Source organism: Lissotriton helveticus, chromosome 6 (genome assembly GCF_964261635.1).
Source record: "Lissotriton helveticus chromosome 6, aLisHel1.1, whole genome shotgun sequence".
NCBI lineage: Eukaryota > Metazoa > Chordata > Amphibia > Caudata > Salamandridae > Lissotriton > Lissotriton helveticus.
Window position 1 is genome coordinate 2049966058 of NC_136067.1, and position 19383 is coordinate 2049985440.

General features: G+C 49.0%; 1 protein-coding gene across 2 annotated transcripts in view; it reads right to left on the reverse strand.

Moving 5' to 3' along the window:
• Nucleotides 1-4011: 4011 nt before the first annotated feature.
• GTF3C2 (general transcription factor IIIC subunit 2) overlaps nt 4012-19383 on the reverse strand; it is a 718613-nt gene continuing 703241 nt past the window's right edge. For both annotated transcript variants that reach the window (XM_078650100.1, XM_078650097.1), the window contains exon 18: nt 4012-7287. In XM_078650100.1, coding sequence (XP_078506226.1) covers nt 7069-7287 — 219 coding nt within the window. In that variant the 3' untranslated portion in view covers nt 4012-7068. The remainder of the gene's footprint in view (nt 7288-19383) is intronic.

The window sequence follows — 19383 nt, forward strand, 5'->3', positions numbered from 1 at the left end:
GGGCTATGGAGTTGGCCACCTTGATTGTCATGGCTGACGTCGTTGTAAACCTTTTCCCGATGGTGTCCAACTTCCTTCCTTCCTTGTCCGGTGGGGCTGACAAGGGAGAGGAAGGGTTGCGAGAATTCTTTTGGGCTGCCTGGGTTACAACCGAATCTGGTTTTGGGTGACCATTAAAGCAAGCTGCCGCCTTGGTGGGAGCTTTGTATTTCTTATCCAGGCGTGGAACCACCGCAGGTATAGAGGCCGGCGTCATCATCAGTTTCTTTCCCTGGTCCCAGAGAAAGTCTATAATTGGAATCGATTTCGTGATCTTCCTTGTTTGCTCCTTAAAGTCATATAAGAAGCACTCGGTTTCAGTCGATTCCATCTCCATATGAAAGCGCTTCGCTGCTCGTTCCATTATTTTATGGAAACCGCCAATGTCCACTGGCGGTGAGTCCGACTGGCGCGGTTGGGGTGAAGCTGGGGAAGGTGCCACATACTCCTCGTCTTCTTCCTGATCCGTCCGATCCTCTTGGACTTCACCCTCTTCCATTTCCTCAGCCTCCTCATCTGATGAATCTACCACCTGAGGTGGAACTTTCTCATGGTAGGTCTGAGAAGTTGGCCGCGTCTGTCTTGGGGCTGCCGCTGGTGTATCTGTAGCCGGCGTTGGGCCCCCTGTCTCAGTTGACGGTGCTTCCGGGAAACGCTGCTTGTAGTCCCGGATAAGGTGTTTAAGGTCATCCACAATGGAAGCAGGAAGGCACACCATCGGGGTAACCTCTGTACGAACATGAGCTTGGAAAGAGTGTTCCTGGTAGCCCATTTCCTCTTGTTCTTCGTCAGTGCTTTGGCATTTCACATGAAGGTCCGAAATTGAAGTAGCCTGATTTGTAAGTTCCTCTTCAGATTCTTGACTCTGGAGAATCTCTGTGGGTAAATGGCTTTGCACCTTGCTTGGTGACGTCGTTTCAGGCGTTATCTGCTTTTTAGCCACTCTGCCAGACACAGGACCTTTAGCAGGAGCCCCCGCTGTCATCCCTGGTGTTGTCGACGGTGGTAGGGTCCAAGACAACATTTCTATCAGTTTGGACTTCTTCCACGGTTCAATAATGTCTAATTCCGTCAACGATCCTCCCGTCGACGGTGCCGTCGTCGACGGCATGATCTTCGTCGTCGGTGTTTCCGTAGACGAGACTTTCTTCGTCGACGATGTCTTCGTCGACGATGTGCTCGTCGACGACGCGCTCGTCGACGATTCATTCCTCGTCGACGTTGATTCTCCCGACGGCGGACTCCTCGTCGACGCTGTCGTCGTCGACGGGCCTATCTTCATCGTCGATGGGTTCTTCGTCGACGGTGTCGTCGTCGACAGGCCCAATTTAGTCGTCAATGAGGTCTTCGTCGACGACGGGGTCGGCAGTATTATAGATGGAATAGGTTTACCCGCTGACGACGATGATGGAGTGGTCGTCGTCGAGGCTAACACAGACGACGCCGTCGTCGTCGACACAGTCGTCGTCGTTGTGGAGACGGCAAGTGGCGTCATAACTCTTTTTTGCGTTGAAGATGTCGCAAGCTTACTGGATGAGTGCGTAGGCTTTTTAAAGGCATGAGAGCCTTTGTCAGACACTGAAGATGTTGTCGATCTTGCCTCTGAAGATTTCTTTTGTACCTTCATAGGAGGAGTGTCTGAGGGGCCAGGGGACTCCACCCTTGGCCTCTTGTGGGAGACTTCTGAGGTCATGGAAAAGCTTCCCTCTGAGGACTCCACATTATCCCTTTGTTTAAGCCTGTCCAACCAAATTAGCAGTCGACCTTCTCTATCCCTCAAGGTCTTGTTCGGGAAAGACCGACATATCTTACAGTCTTTAGGGATGTGGTCAGGATAAAGGCAATATAAGCACAGATCATGCTTGTCCTCCACATGTAGCCTTTTCTTCCCACATGAAGAGCAGGCCCTGAAAAGGGCTTTCTTCTGGGATTCAGACATTCCTTTATAATTTTGAAGAAAGAAATCACTTACTGCAAGGAGAAGAGTCTGAATTATCCCTGTTCGAGATTTTGAGAAAGAACTCACTTTAACCAGTGAATAAGTAGGTTTTGAAGAGATCCTGAGGAGAACTCAGGTTGGAGACTCCCTAGCACAACGTGCGGTAGAAAATCTGAGAGACTGAGGCTCCTGCCAGGAAGGTTCTAGAGGGAGGTGATAGCTGATTGGCTGGCTCTAAGAGTTTGGTCCTTTTTGCATAAGGACAAGGATAGGCTACTAAGGTGAGGCCCTTAGGCCTATTCTTCTTTATGTATGTCTATAGGACATTACTTTTCTATATACCGGAGGCTCCCGTCTCGACGACGGGGAATGATTCAGGCATGTGAATCTATGAAAGACACCCCTAATACTGGATAACCCTGGAGCCGGTCTATTTTACCTCACCATTCGTCTGTTGACGGGGGAGCAAGATACTGGTTTTGTCCAAGTGTCCGTCAAGGTGTTCATGAGGGCCTGGTTGAAAGGGAGCAATAGCTCTGAAGAATTCTGCCTCGGCAGCAAGACTTCTGTAAAGAAGTTTGGTTTGACCTCCACCGAGGGCAGTTGGAGGGTGAGGACTTCCACAGACCTCCTGATAACCATGGCAAAATATGTCAATTCTTCCATGGAAGGTCAAGGTGGAGAGTTGAGACCAATTTCAGGAGAAGTGTCCAGACCACTGGCATCTTGAAGATTTAAAAATAAATTCTCCTTCTTATAAGAGGGACTCGTCATCATCATGGTTTTACGGGTCTGAGAAGCATTTCTGTAAAGAAAGCGTACCTTCTGAGTATGAATGAGTCTGAGGATGAGGTTGAGGAGGTCGCGACTTTGGCTGAGGTTGCGGTGAGTTCACTTCAGTCTGATAAGACAATAGGATCTTCCTCTGATGTCGGCAGCTTTGGTGCCTGCGTTGCTGAATCAGACGTAGGCCTCATAATTGAGGCAGACCCCAGAACGTGGTTGAGCGGCACAGTCGACATCAGAGTCGGGTCCACCGGTGGTAGTTGACTGAAGCTCTCTTCAAAATCTTGGGGCCTTGAGGCATGCCACAGGGAATCCGAAAGGTGCAAACAATCTGCAGCATGGCCTGGATCTGTCGTGGTATCACTGATGGCCCTGGGAATTCATGCTAGATTAGTTCTGTGGTGCGAGACAGGGACAGAGGCTGCGAGGTATCCTGATGTCCATCTCACTTTTCTGCACAAGGGTGGCAGGAAGGGTGGCGGGATTATGCTTTGACTGACTTACCTGATGACTTGGAGTGAGACAAAGACCTTTCTTGAGAGTGCACCAGTGATTTAGAATAAGATTGGGCCTTACATGCTTTCCTGCGGTGCTTGGGGACGTAGAGCTTGGCCTTGTGGTTTTCAAATGGCCTTTGATTTTTTCCAATCAAAGCTGCAGTAAGCCTTCAAATCATGCTGGGAGCACAGGCACCAGACACAGACCATGTGAGGCTCCATAACAAACATCTGTTTATGTCAATCCATGCAGGATTTAAAAACAGTACTTTTATGGGGGAACATGTATCTTGCACAAGGTTAGAGTTTAGGAAAAAAGCTTCTGTCAAATGACTGAATTGAGGGAGCAATGACAGTTTTCACCTTCTATACATGTATATATTAAGCGTGGGAAGTGTTACCAGTAAGATTTCTCACTCATGACTAAGCAGAGGGAAATTCAGCTTAACTTGTAATTGGGCCCCCAGTGGTATATATAGAAGGAGAAGCATGCAAATAGATTTGTATGCTGAAAAAGGAACTGTTAAGAAGAATATACATTTCTGATGAAGAATCAGAAGAGTTTATCGTTTTTCAGATTGAGACATCAGGATTGTTCAAATCCCTGTGGAAGGTCAGAGATATGCATCTTTAAAAACGAGTGTGTCTATAAAATGTGACACTCACAAACGTTCGAGTTTAAAAACAATACTCAAAATGAATATTAGATCAAAGCCAAAGTATCTATAAAGAAAGAAACATTTCAGACTGTTCTTAAAAAAGCTGTTTTTATTAAACAAAGATATCCAGAGTGTCCCATTAGAGCTCAATGTGAGCGACTTAGCATTCAATACTTACAGCCAGAAAAATAACATTTGCAAATTTCAAAGTGTGGGACAGAAGTGTCTACTTCAATAAGTTCTTTTTCACAGGTGTTTAAATATACAATCGTATACAAATAATCCAGGGCACTGCCTACATATTCTCATGCATGCCCGGTTATGTATGTTCAATGAAAGTACACATACACGCGTAGTTGGCTACATACACAAGGGCCAGGTCATGAAGGATGTTTCAGGGTCATGTTTGACGACCACCTCACAAGACTGTTTCTGGTGACTTACAGTCCTGAGATTAGGTCTAACTCAGGAAGACAATGCTGTGTTGCTTTGTACATTGCTCCTAACTGCCTGTACCCTCACATAGGATGGGGACAAAGGAAGCAGATTGCACATCCCCTAAAACTAAGCAGTCCAGATGGGTTCCACTGTCTTGAAGTAACAAAGTAATGGATTTTGCTCTGGTGTGCAAGCTTAGCAAGCTTTGAGTGCCAATTTTAGAGATCACTAGTGGGACACAGACCCATCCATGAGATATGAACAAAAGCAAGAACTCAAAGTAGATGAAAGTTAATTTGACAGACACACTTGGCCAATTTTCATAAAACAGACATACAAGGTGAAAAACCAGATTGTGGCAACATATTTTCAGCCACCTCACGTATATATCTATATTCCCAACCCCAGCAAACGGGGCAGTGCATTAAACTTATACCTATGTACACGACAATTATGTGGCAGATAATGTTCAGAACCTGCCACGTATTAGAAAGTAGGTGTATGCTGTTATAAAAAAAGCCTAAAACTCTACTCTCCGTCTGTTGCCAGAGATTGACAAGAATAAATAGCTTCCCTGCAAAGAAAGTTCTACAGTGTGGGTGTCTTCTGTAGAGCCACGCGTGGAGACATAATCTTGCTACTCTACCAAAGATCTTAAACTGAAGAACTTGTAGAATGGCTGAGGGTAGCATGTTAAGAGAGTCACCAGTGTTCCAATGACCAAAGGGATAAAGATAGCTTCTCTTTGCTTGCATAGAGAATAAAATATCACCATGAAAAAACTATTCTTTATTTTCCAACTGGTAGGATCTTAAGCCATTTTGATTTAGATTAATGGGGAAACTGAATCCACAGGTTTTACCTAGGAGTTTTTACAGTATTTTCCAGTCGATTGTAGGCCTCATCTTAACACGCTTACACATGGGATATAAACGGTGCCAGAATCTATCTGCTCCACGCTTCACTCAGGACAAATCCCACTAAATGGGGAAATGTATTCAGATTAAAAGATGACACCTGCCCTCAGGCTTAAAAGAGAATTAAGACATTGGTTCCACTTAATTAAAAGTTTTCAAGCGTGGACAAACAGCCTTCAGCTCTGCATGTTATGAGCATTCCACACAACTCTTTAAGGTATTACTGTTCAAGTGTGTGTGGGTAACTATATTCATACGTATATATTTACAGTTACGTGTTCAATGCAAGGATAGTGGAAACAGAACAAATGCCTATATCATTAGGACTCCAGAACAAGTACTAAATATGAATGGTTCAAGGGAAAAGGCCAAGAGTAACATTTAGGCCACCGTGGACTCAAGTATTAATTTTCTGCACCTGTGGTCAGCCTTCCTCAAAGAACATGCGCTCTGGAGACCACCACCCACAATCTTCTCACAATACACCACAGAGACGGAGAAGCTGGGCACGGGCACTCGGAGCCTTGACTTGGAAAGAGCCATTCTGCAAGGGCAGATGCAGCAAGTAAACCAGGCCTCACTTGGGCGCATGTCTGTAAAATGACAGTGCAGCAGCTCTGTTCAGTTCTAATACACAAACAGGAATAAAAAGATGTGTACAGTAGTGAAAGGGTCTTCTTTCCAATCCAAGCCCACTCATCCAACCACGCCACTACCAAGTGAGAAGGGCCCGCCGAGCAACTGACAAACCATAGTCAGCAGAGGAGTCCAGACACTTTCTAGCACAGCACATCAATCTTTACAAGTGGTCTTGAACAAGGTGCACTGCCCTTTGAAAGTAAAAACTAGACAGAATGATAGAAATGGACAGGCTTTGCACTAGAGTTAACGTTTCATGAATGGTCCTCTCTCTGAAACTGCACAAATACTGGTGCTTTGATTGCATGTTACTTGCCACCTCTAGCTGGAATTATTTCACTGTGGCTATCCGACCAACAATAACTTCCATGCTAGCATGGACCCTGCCTCGCTCTGATTGTCTATCACTCGCAAGGAGATGTATCTGAACACTACTGCCACTGTGTAGACAGCTACAGCAGGACGAACCGCTGCAGCTTCCAAGCTTTGGAGAGTTTCTTCGAGAAGTATCTCCTTCTGTGGCAGCCTGACACAAACAACCTCATGACATACACAACTACTAACAGCAACGGAGAGAGATCTCCCAACAGCTGAAACACTACATGTTACATGACGTGGAAGACAATCGAAACCTGAAAACGACTGCTCGCACACAGGCCATGAACTTAAGAAACAAACATGCCTTGGACAGACTGACACTTAGTGAGCCGATGGACTGGAGGGCTGTTTTCACAAGAAGAAAAACTAAGGAGGCCTGGGGAGGTCTCATAATTGACCTGCATGTCTCCTGTGACTCTCAGCCAGGGAAATGTGCTCATCCCAGAATAGTAATCAACAGTGCACGCAGACAGCACACATGGATATCGTAGGGGAAATTCCAGGCACATTCTAAGGTTTTGTTCTTAATGCACACATCAAGGTGGAACGGAGGACAGATGCTTAGCACAGGAGCACAAACACACCCCTTGCAAGTTTGGTAGATTCCCCATCACTGTTGAAAGTTCGACTGCCTTGTCTTGGGTGGGTGCATTCCCCATCACTGTTGAAGGTTAGACTGCCTTTTCTTGGCAGGGTCCGTCTTGTTAGTGCATGAGACTGGGTCCATTCCTCTAGCCTGAAAGTAGATGAATAGACTTGAGCTTGCTCTCCATTTTCTACTCCGCCTGCACCACGCTGTGTGCCACTTCCGGGATGTACTCGGCCTCATCCTGCATCTCATTCTCCTGCATAGTACTGAACTGGGCCTGGCACTCCATGACCAGCTTCCGGCTCACATGGGAGCTCAGCGCCCTCATACAGTGAACTCTGACGAGGCCGGCTTGACCCCCAGACACCAACCAGGCATGCGCGTCCAGGTTAGGATTGAAGCGAACCTAAAGAGGGAAACAAAGAAGAGAGTTAGTTACACCTTGGTTTACAGGGCGCTTTTACACCGAAGAATGCTTTATTTCTTCACTCATCACTGTACTAGGGCCTACAATTCAACAAGTGCACAAAGCCTATCTAATGTTAACAGATCCACAATCTCAGTAATTAGTAGATGAGCCGCAGTCCTGGTGAGCCATGGGCACTGGGGAAGCGCAGCTCTGAACGATGAGCCTTTACCATGTTTCAGCTCTACCCCTCCCAGAAGGCACTGTTCCAAACAACTGGAACATGTACAGCCAGAACTGGTATGCAGTCAGAATGGGATAAGGAAAACACTAGGCCTGGGTGAGAAATTCCGCCCGCTTGCCGAGTTTTTCCCACTCCGCGATGAGTTCTGAAAAACTCCAGTCCGCATAGCAGAGTGGTGTTTTTTATTCGTTCATCAATGTTAAGTTGGCGAGCAGGGAAAATCTTACCCCAGGCCACATTCTGGCGAGATTTATCAAAGCACGAGGTCACGGATTGCCATTACTGCTCGTGCTGAGAAACCTTCTGTTCGCATTGAGGAAGCTGCTGCCGATCGAGTAGGACATCTACTCGTGGGGCAGAAAAAACAGCGCCCTCTAGCGGTGCGGATGGGACAAACCGCTGGTGCTGAAAAATCAGCACGAACGGCACGACCTAACGTACTGAGATGACACACCCCTAATTCGAGCACTGAACGTACGCACCAGCACACAGGCTAAAAGGACATAGCTCTAATACCCCTAGAATAGCACTGAACACGGGCACGCACACAGTACTGAGGGTGACACTGAACGTGCGCACGCACACACAGGACTGAGAGGACACAGCTACTGCCCCTTAGGCTAGCACTGAACATGCACACCCACACACAAGACTGAGAGGACACACCCCTACTGCCCCTTAGACTAGCACAGGTAGGTACTTGTGACAAATAGGGACCCATGCCTCTAGTCAGGATAAGGGGGATTACACTACTAAAATAACCTCTGCTCAACCCCTTGGTAGCTTGGCACGAGCAGTCAAGGCTTATCTCAGAGGCGTTGTGTGTTAAGCATCTGTGATCACATACAGTAACTCAGTAACAACACTACAGATGGACACCACACAGGTTTTATATCAAAAATAAGTATACTTTATATACAGTTACCACAAGACCATAAATGACAAAAATACACAATACTATTACTTTAAGATGGTAGATTTAAGCTTAGTTCAGTTCTTAGATGCGACACTCTGCGTCAATGTACCTTAGGTTGCGTTGCGCTTCCACGACAAGCAATGTCGCAGCGATGGAAATGCAGCAAAGTTCAGGTGCAAAGAAATAAAGACATGAAGATCTTCCAGACGTGGCACGCCTCTCGGGGATGCGAGACGTTCTCGGTTCGCTGCGTGGACTGCAGCGGTGACACCCTTGTTCCGCGTTGCGATGGCAGCAGCTCCAGCGGTGACACTTCTCCCACGATGTGTGAAGCTTCCGCACGATGCGACAACTAACGAGGCGACATCCAAGATGCGACGGCAGCAGCTCCGACGTCGGCGCGCTTCTCGGGGATGTGAGGTGCTCTTCGATGCAGTGCAATGCGACAGTCCCAGCGGCGATACCCTCCTTCGGAGTTGCGACAGCAGGCACAGTGACGCCGACACGCTCTGACCTTGTTGCGAGATTCTTCTCCAAATGCGGTGCAGTGCAACAGCTCCAGCGGCGACACCCTCCTTCGGAGTTGCAACGGCAGTAGGCGCGACGGCAACACGCTTCCTCTTCGTTGCGGCACGCTTCTCTCCGATGCGGTGCAGTGAGACAATTCCAGCGGCGACACCCTCCGTCGGAGTTGCGATGGCAGGCACAGCAACACGCTTCTTCTCGTTGAGTTGCGCTTTCAGCTCCTTGCGACACACAGTTCCTCAGAAGGCCAAAAACAGCAGCAGGCACTTCCACAAGAACTCTGGGGAGCTGGGGGTTGAAGTCCGTTGTCCCTGAGACTTTAGCAGAAGGCAAGCTCTTTTCCAAGCCCTTGGAGATCCTTCACATGTTGAAAGCAAAGTACACAAAGTTCCTTTCTCCTTCCTTAGGCAGTAAGGAAACCACTGCAGGCCAATCCCCCCAAGCAGCACTACAGCTTGGGAATAGTTTCTTCAGGTTCCTCTCCTCAGTAAAGGTTTCTTCTTGTAGTCCAAAAGTGACCTAACCTAAGTCTAGTACGAGGGAAGAAGTAAGTGTGGTGTAGCATAGGTTTAGTATTTTTTGCGAAGAATCTATCCAAGATTTCTTTTAGGGTCTAATCAGCTCCGTACCTTGGTTTAGAATGAAGGAGGTCTGGCATCTCTCTGTCTCGGGACTCGATTTCCCAACACCCCGCAACGGGAGCTTGGAAACAGTGGAGCTGGATTTCTCGTCAAGTGCGTCAGCTGGAGGGTCAGCATCCTTCGGCACTTGCTGTAGCGAGCTGCGTCAGGGAAGTAGATAGTCAAACTGCTCCAAACCACTGTGTGTTTGCTAGGGCAAGTGTGGGCATAATTATACCTTGAAGGTGCCGAGTTTGACGTAAAGTTTGACATAATAACGTCAGCAAAGAACTCCAAAGGAATGGCATTCTTTGAAAACTCTATGAGTTCTTGGATAAATCAATATTCGGGCAAGGGGAAGTCCCTGACTGCTGAAACCGAGTTTTCCAAGAAATCGTTGTGGCTTTTCGGAACTAGTGGAAGTATTGATGCCTGTATTTGGACTGCATGGGCTATGTCTAAATATGGTTATGATGCCTATATAAGGGCAAAGTGATTTGTACCTATATAAGAGCATGAATCGGGAAAATTACACTAGGGTCCTAAAATGCTATACAACAAGAGAAGCTCAAAGGGACTGAACCCTAGAGATTTCTGTGGCACCTCCCGGTATGCAAACAGCAGGCATGGTAAGAGGACGTCCCACTTACGCCTCATGGGTTCCTCAAGACCCGTTATCATGCCTTTTAGGGTCCGGTTGAACCTTTCAACCAACCCATTTCATTGCGGGTGGTAAGGAGTGGTGAACTTGTAAGTCACACCACTCTCCTGCCACAGGGACTTCATATACTTGGAAATGAAGTTGGTCCCCCGGTCAGACACTACCTCGCGAGGGAATCCTACTCGGGAGAAAATTCCCATCAGTGCCCGTCCCACCACGGGGGCCGTCACTGTCCTTAGAGGTATGGCTTCCGGGTACCGGGTGGCATGGTCCACCAAGACCAGGATGAACCTGTTGCCCATGGCTGTCTTGGGGTCCAGTGGCCCCACAATGTCAATCCCCACCCGCTCAAAGGGGGTACTGACCACAGGGAAGGGCTGGAGAGGTACCCTGTGCTTCCTTCCACTCTTCCCACTTGCCTGGCAAGTCTGACACGTCCTGCAATGAGTGTCCGAACTCTTGCGCATCTGGGGCCAATGAAAGTGGGGGACAAGCCTTTCAAAGGTCTTGTCCTGCCCCAAATGTCCTGCTAATGGCACGTCATGAGCCAGCCCCAGTAGGAAGGTTTTGAACTTCTGGGGTACCACCAGGACACGGGCTGACCCAGGTTCAGCAACCTTAGGCTCACTATATAGGAGACTATTCTCCCAGTAAATCAAGTGTGACCCTGACTGATCACCTTCTGCCTGGTTTGCAACCTGTTGCCGCAAGCCCACAAGAGAAGGGCACTCTCTCTGCTCCTTGCAGAAGTCTTCCCTGGAGGGGCATCCTTCTTGCTGCCAATGGGTCAGCTCAGGCAGATCCCCCAGTTCAGCTATCTGTTCCCCGGTAGGCGCCAGGGCATCCCCCTCAGGGTCTACCTCCTCCTGGGCCGTGGGAACTTCGGGGGCCGGATTCCCACGGCCCTCGCCACTTCTAAGGCAGGTTCCTGGGCCTCCCTCTCAGGCTCCAGGTCCTCTTGACAACCCCTACTGGCTAACATTAACCGGGTGGTCACGCACGCCCAGTCAGGCAGTCCAACCATCTTCAAGTGAGCTGTTTTCTCCACCTTTTCCCAAGGGGAGCTCTCCAAATCGTTCCCCCAACAGTCAACAGGCATGGCGGGCCTCACAGCTACCTGAAGAGTACCAGAGACAACCCCCCCCCCCACTCAAAGGGAACCTGAGCCATTGTACAATGACTCTGTGTTGTCGGCGTTAACAACTCAGCAAAATGCATGAGGGACAATCTGCTCTTGAGACACCAGGTGACACCTGTCACACTGGCTCCTGTGTCTCTAAGAGCCTCCACATTTTGGCCATTGACGGTCACTCGCTGCCCTTATTTCTTAGTGTTCCTGTGCAGCTGAGCTTCTGAGACCATCTCACAGTCTCCTAAAGAGACTAGGGTAATCTGTGCGGGACCCCACCCACCTTGGACTTCAATCACCTCCCCCAAGGCTACACTAGCCATCTGCCGGGGCGGGGCACCAGTGGGTGCTTGTTTACCAAACAGGCGGCACCTGGTATCATTCGTCTTATGACCCAGGTCACCACACTTGTCACATTTCAGGGGCCCCTGGAGAACAGGACTACCTGTCGGTGCCCTCTGCTTTCTTTCAGGGGAAGGCTGGGAACCCTTCCCTTGGTTCCCTTGGTGACTACTTTAGGGCCCTTTGCGGAACTCCTTCTGTTTACCCTTGTCCCCCCATCTCTTCTGCTGGGGACCCTGCCCACCTTTGGCTGACCCTTGTGGAACCGGGTGCTCACCCAGCGGTCCGCCTCCTTAGTAAGCTTCCTAGGGTTAGTCAGCTTGCTATCTATCAGATGCTGGCGCAGCTCTGGAAAACAATTATCAGACAAGTGCTCCCATGCAATCAAATCAAAGAGACCTTGAAAATCATTAACCTTGCTGCCCTTTACCCAACCATCCAATGCTCTGCAAAAGAAAGTGACATATTCAACCCAAGTATTGTTTTCTAACTTTTTGCATTTCCTGAACCTGTCTATAGAGTTCAGGGGTCAAACCATATCTAGACATCAATGCATCTTTCATTTGGCTGTATGAATTGTGGACTTCAGAAAGCAAGTCTAACAATGCGTCCTGCCCCTCACTAAGGAACCTTCCCCACAACCCCGCTCCCCAATCTCTCTCAGGGACCCGGTGGGAAGACATGGCTACCTCATAGGCTCTGAACTACTGACCAATATCATATTTTTTGTAAAACTCCTTCACCACATCCTTGTGAATATACACTCTACTTTCTACATGTTCTGACGGTACACTGCCACCAGAGGGAGTACTATTCAAACGTTTAGCTTTTAAATCCAACGCCCTCAAAACCTTCTCATGGTCAAACTGCATTTTCTTTTCCTCCAGGGATAACCTCCTGGTTTGCATTTCAAATTCTAACTGCCCACTTAACTTCAGTTTTGTCAGCTCCATTTCATGCCTTCTATTTCTCTCTCTGTCCTCCAACTCCTCTGGAGACAGACTTTTACCAGAACCAATGCTACATGCGGGGGAAGGTGCCTTCCTTCCTCCTGAGCCCAATGGCTCTTCCTGTTGTACTTCTGCATGGTCATCCTCCTCAATCTCAGGTGTTTTCCTTGCTTCTACCCAGGCCCTCAGTGCCTTGTAGAATTCTTCTTTCTTGGTGCACCCAACAGTGGAAACCTTGACTTTCTTGCAAAAATACTTCAGGTGCTTTACTTTGTAGCTTTCTAGCCTCTCTTTTTCCCATTCACAACCAATAGAGACTATGGATTCTGCTCTCTCCACTGAATTAGGCAACTTTCAAAAATAGAGTAACAATCCAAAAAGGAATCTACCAAAAAGGAATCTACCAAAAAGTATGTGGTATCGTTATGGTCTGCACTCACTAAGTAGTGTTCACCAATCACTGTACATGAGTCACAAATGCAAATCCAGAATCCCTTCCGCTGACCACCAATGTTAGATTTGGGGGTCTCTAGTTGGCACAGGTAGGTACTTGTGACAAATAGGGACCCTCGCCTCTAGTCAGGATAAGAGGGATTGTACTCTTTAAAAAAACCCTGCTCACCCCCTTGGTAGCTTGGCACGAGCAGTCAGGGCTTATCTCAGAGACGTTGTGTGTTAAGCATTTGTGACCACATACAGTAAACCCAGTGACAACACTACAGCTGGACACCACAGACCACAAACGACAAAAATACTATTACTTTAAGATGGTAGATTTAAGCTTAGTTCAGTTCAGTTCTTAGATGCGACACTGCGTTAATGTACCTTAGGTTGCGTTGCGCTTCCACGACAAGCAATGTCGCAGCGATGGAAATGAGGCAAAGCTCAGGTGCAAAGAAATAAAGAAGTGAAGATCTTCCAGACGTGGCACGCTTTACAGGGATGCGAGAAGTTCTCGGTTCGATGCGTGGACTGCAGCGGCGACACTCTTGTTCCGCGATGCGACGGCAGCAGCTTCAGCGGCGACACTCTTCTCCCACGATGCGTGAAGCTTCCGCACGATGCGACAACTACAGCGGTGACATCCATGATGCGACGGCAGCAGCTCCGACGGTGGCGCGCTTCTCGGGGATGCGAGGTGCTCTTCTTCGATGCGGTGCAGTGCAACAGTTCCAGCGACGACACCCTCCTTCGGATTTGCGACGGCAGGCACAGCGACGGCGACACGCTCCGACCTCGTTGCGAGATTCCTCTCCTGATGCGGTGCAGAGCGACAGCTCCAGCGGCGACACCCTCCTTCGGAGTTGTGACTACAGTAGCAGCGACGGTGACACGCTTCCTCTTCGTTGCGGCACGCTTCTCTCCGATGCGGTGCAGTGAGACAGTTCCAGTGGCGCCACCCTCCGTCGGAGTTGCGACTGCAGGCACAGCGACACGCTTCTTCTCCTTGAGTCGCGCTTCCAGCTCCTTGTGACACGCAGTTCCTTAGAAGGCCAAAAAACAGCAGCAGGCACTTCCACAAGAACTCTGAGGAGCAGGGGGTTGAAGTCCGCTGTCCCTGAGACTTCAGCAGGAGGCAAGCTCTTTTCCAAGCCTTTGGAGATCCTTCACAAGTTGAAAGCAAAGTACACAAAGTTACTTTCTCCTTCCTTTGGAAGTAAGGCAACCACTGCCGGCCAATCCCCCACCCAGCACTTCAGCTTGGGAATAGTCTCTCCTCAGTTTCTTCAGGTTCCTCTCCTCAGTAAACATTTCATCTTGTAGTCCAAAAGTGGTCTAATTTATTGGGATCAGGGTCCCAATATTTATACCCAATATCCTTTGTTCTCTGAGGGGAGAGGGGCCTTTGCCTAGTCCAAACCAGTTCCTGAGCACTTTGTTTACCAGACTTCTCCTTTCCTTTCACATTGCTGGGCAGAAACATCAGATGCCCCACAGGAGGTGGAGCCAGCATTGTGGAAGGCAAGTACAGTCATGGAGCACTTTGTTGACAGGACTCCTTCTCTTCTTTCAGTGTGCAGGGCAGAGACATTAGCCGCTCCCCAGTGGGTGGAGCCAGCATTGTGGAAGGCAGGCACAGCCCTATTCAAGGTTCAGATGCAACTCCTCCCTCCCATTTAGATGCAGATCTCCCTATTCACCACTGAGTGACTCAGCCTGTCTCTTGGAATCCCCCAGCCCTGTCACTCCCAAAACCAGACCAAGAAATACACAACCTAGCAGAGGCAAGTTTCAATGGTTAGACAAGCAAATACCTACTTTCTGAAAGTGGTATTTGCAAACACAGAATATTAAAATAAACTTTACTAAAAGATGTATTTTATGATTCTGAATTCTGGCATACTCAACTCGAATTTTTACCATGTTCTCTGAGTCTGTTAGGATTATAAGATGCAACAATTCTAACAGCCCATTCTGGCGTATGGAGAACAGGTAGCCTTGCAATAGTGAAAAACGAAAATGGCTGTAATTCACTAGTAGGACATGCCACACACATCAGGGCTTGTCCTACCTTATACTTACAATGCACCCTGTCCTTGGGCCTACCATAGGGGTGACTGATATGAAGAAAATGGAAGGTTTAGGGACTGGCAATTGGGTGCACTTGCCCAGTCAGCATGACCGTACCAGACTGCAAACAGGCTCTGCAATGGCAGACCTTAGACACATTTTACAAGGCAGCTTCTGTGGGTGGCACAAACAGTGCTCCAGGCCCACCAGCAGCATTTGGATTACACGCCCCGGGGACACTCAGTGCACTGTACTAGGGTCTGACAAGTAAACCAAACATCCAATCATGGAATCACTAATCAATAAACCAATTTACAATTGGGAGCACTCGCACTGTGGCACTGGACAGCAGTGGCACAGTGCCAAAGCATCTAACACCAGCAAAAATACATGAGGCAACAGCAAAAATGGAAGGGAGACCCACGCCAATGGTGCCAGGTCTAACACACACAGGACAGAGAGAGCACACCCTTACTGCCCCACGTTAGTACTGAACGTACGTACCTACACACAGGACTAAGAGCACACCCCCCACTGCCTCCCAGGCTAGCACTGAACATGCACACTCACACACAGGACAGAGAAGACACACCACCACTGCACCTTCGACCAGCACTGAACATGCACACCCACACACAGGACAGAGAAGACACACCACCACTCCACCTTAGACTAGCACTGAACGTACACAGGACTGAGAGATGACACACCACCACTGCACCTTAGACTAGCTCTGGACATGCACACCCACACACAGGACTGAGAGGACACCCCCCCATCTGCACCTTAGACTAGCACTGAACATGCACACCCACACACAGGACAGAGAAGACACACCACCACTGCACCATAGGCTGGCACTGAACATGCACACCCACACACAGGACAGAGAAGACCCCCCCTCCACTGCACCTTAGACTAGCTCTGGACATGCACACCCACACACAGGGCTGAGAGGTCACACCACCACTGCACCTTAGACTAGCTCTGGACATGCACACCCACACACAGGACTAGGAGGACACACCCCTACTGCCCCTTAGCCTAGCATTGAACATGCACACCCACTCACAGGGCTGAGAGGTCATACCACCACAGCACCTTAGACTAGCTCTGGACATGCATACCCACACACAGGACAGATGGCACACCCCATCTGCTCCTTAGGCTAGCACTGAAAATGCACACCCACACACAGGACTGAGAAGACACACCACCACTGCACCTTAGACTAGCACAGAACATGCACACCCACACATAGGACAGAGAAGACACACCACCACTGCACCTTAGACTAGCACTGAACGTGCACACCCACACAAGACAGAGAGGTCAGACCACCACTGCACCTTAGATTAGCTCTGGACATGCACACCCACACACAGGGCTGAGAGGTCACACCACCACTGCACCTTAGACTAGCTCTAGACATGCATACCCACACACAGGATAGAGAGGACACACCACCACTGCACCTTAGACTAGCTCTGGACATGCACACCCACACACAGGACTGAGAGGACACACCCCATCTGCCCCTTAGGCTAGCACTGAACATGCACACCCACATAGGACTGAGAGGTCACACCACCACTACACCTTAGACTAGCTCTGGACATGCATACCCACACACAGGACTGAGAGGACACACCCCATCTGCCCCTTAGGCTAGCATTGAACATGCACACCCACACACTGGTGAGCGAAAATTAGATAAATAATTAATTTTCTTTCTGTATCGTCCCTCTAAATCCCCCCCATGCGGCCCCACCGCCCCACGGCTGTTACCTGCATGGACCCCGACTGGAAATATATCTAATTACAAGGAGATGAACTGTTTTGCTCTCAGTAAAGTCTCACATCGTCAAGCACAATTGTACCGAAAACAAAGAAGTGTCACACAAAAGCAAACCCAAACTTAGCAGCTATGCTGATTCAAGTTTACACTAAATCTAAAGTGCGTCCTAGAGCACAAAGCTTACAAAACCAGATTTATTCATGAAACATATTCCTACTGACAAGATATGGTCTAATATTTCTCATGCTCAAGTGGCAACCATGGTAATCAGTGAGCTTAAGTTTTATAAATGAAGGGTGACTTTTTTCACCTGTGTACGGAGAGGTGCTAGTTTCGGACGTCAAGTTTTTTTTGTTTTTTTTTGGTAAACGTATGCAATGTCTCTGCTGGGTTGCCCCCCTCACAGCCCGCACGTGCAGCAGCAGACCCAATCCCCTTGGAGCGAGCCTGTACTTTCTACGTGGACCCCGCCTTATCCTTATGTGTGTAGCTCACAGAGTAGACAGGAACATAACCTGGCCGCGGACTTGTTCTGGAGATGCTGTCTGCAGATGGACAGTGCCTATGCCTCCATTTCTAATGTTGAAGGTGGGCAACATAAGGTTAATGACCTCCAGCTCACACTGCAACTTCATGATGCCTTAAGGCAGACAGCAGAGCTGTCAGCTTAATCCCGCTGGACAGCGTTTGCTCAATCCACAACTTTGTACTATATAAACCAAGGAAGAGTAGAGCCAGTGATACCACGGACAATTAGTTCTGAATGTGTTTTTCAGCATAAACAACGGTCACCCACCAAAGAAACGTTGTTTATACATATGAGTGCATTACAAAGCAAGCGTGTCTATGCTGGATTATAAACAAGTAACAACGCTCAACATCATGATACAGCGGTTATTCACAAAAATAAAAGGAATATTAACACTATTGTGTGTTGGTTAAATCTGAGTGGGGAACACAACATACTGGGGGCCAACCATGCCTTCAGGGCCATCGGGGGAGTAGTTTTCGGAACAGTGCTTTTGCTGTGGGGTGTGAAAACAGTGCGCTGGACCTGTAACAACAACTGCAAGGTAGTTAAACCCATTGGCCGAGCAGAGCAAAGAAAACAAAGGTGCCCTGCAGGAAACACCTTAAAGCGGACACTAGTTGGAAAACTAGCCAAGTTCCTTACAGCACCTACCGAGAGTAGAGTGAGCTGCTAGAGCGGAAACTTCGGCAGCGCCTCCCTGGCAGAGCCATGGTTGCCGCGGTGCCCAGACAGCGTCCAGTGGTGGCCCCTCGGCACGTAGCGGGCATCTGATCACAGCTGGGAGAATTACTGTCCCTAAACCTGGAGGATTTCGGCCTACGTAGGATAAATCCGGAGCCGGTGGTGCGTGCCCAGCGCCCAGTGGCAGATGGCACGGCGGGCCCATGGTCGAATCAAAGGGTGGGATTACCGGGGATCAGGGGCAGTGTGCGCGTCTAATCAAAGGGTGGGATTACTGGGGATCAGGGGCAGTGTGCACGGCCTCGGGTTCGGCCGCTAGGGTGTGACGCAGCAGAAATAGCCCCGGCATCGACGCTGCTGGCGAGTTCGCGGAGCCCATTCACCATCGAAGGGGCATTGTTTTGCACATTTTATGAGTGCTCGGGTCACAGATGCCCTGCTGGGCTCGTAAAACACAAGTGTGAAGCCCTGCGACTGGCAGCCGGGACTCCTTCAAAATCAGAAGTGCAGACTCTGGCAGGCAGACACCAGTGAGTGCATAAGTGGATGCTTCAGTGGTGTCTCAGGAGGGGGGAGTTTGGATGCGCCGTGCCCCAGCGCTAAACGTCTTGCCAGTGCTAGGGTATGGCTAGCTGATGCTAGGTTAACAAGCATTGGCAGCGCGCGAGGTGGGGAGGGGGAGAAGCGGGATTTGTGTGCCCTCGGCCAATGCTTACAAACACAAGCATTGGGCACAAGCGCGTGTGAGGGGTGCGGCCGAGAGCAGGCAGCGTTTCCCTTGCGGGAGCGTGCAACTAAATGGCGCTGCGCGCTCCCGCAAGGAAATCGCTAAAACATGCATGCGCTGAATTGAAAGCAATGCAACACGTGCACGTTTTTGCCTGGAAAGCTGCATCGATCTCAAGAGGTCTCTTTGCTATGCAGCGCATGCGCGACCTAAAAAATCAACGGGGACAGACAAATGAACATAAGTCTGGCCACCGCAATAGGAAACGCGAACAGCATGGCCCACTAAGGCGGTCATTACCCAAATGCACATCTACAGTACATCTTAGAGACACGGAAGAAAGATGCCAACCCTTCAACACCAATAAACTAAGCTTCTCAAATGAACTGTCCCTCATCTGCCATACGGATTTGACTTTTAGGCTGCAAGGGATGGGAAACTGTTCAATGCACACCAGTCA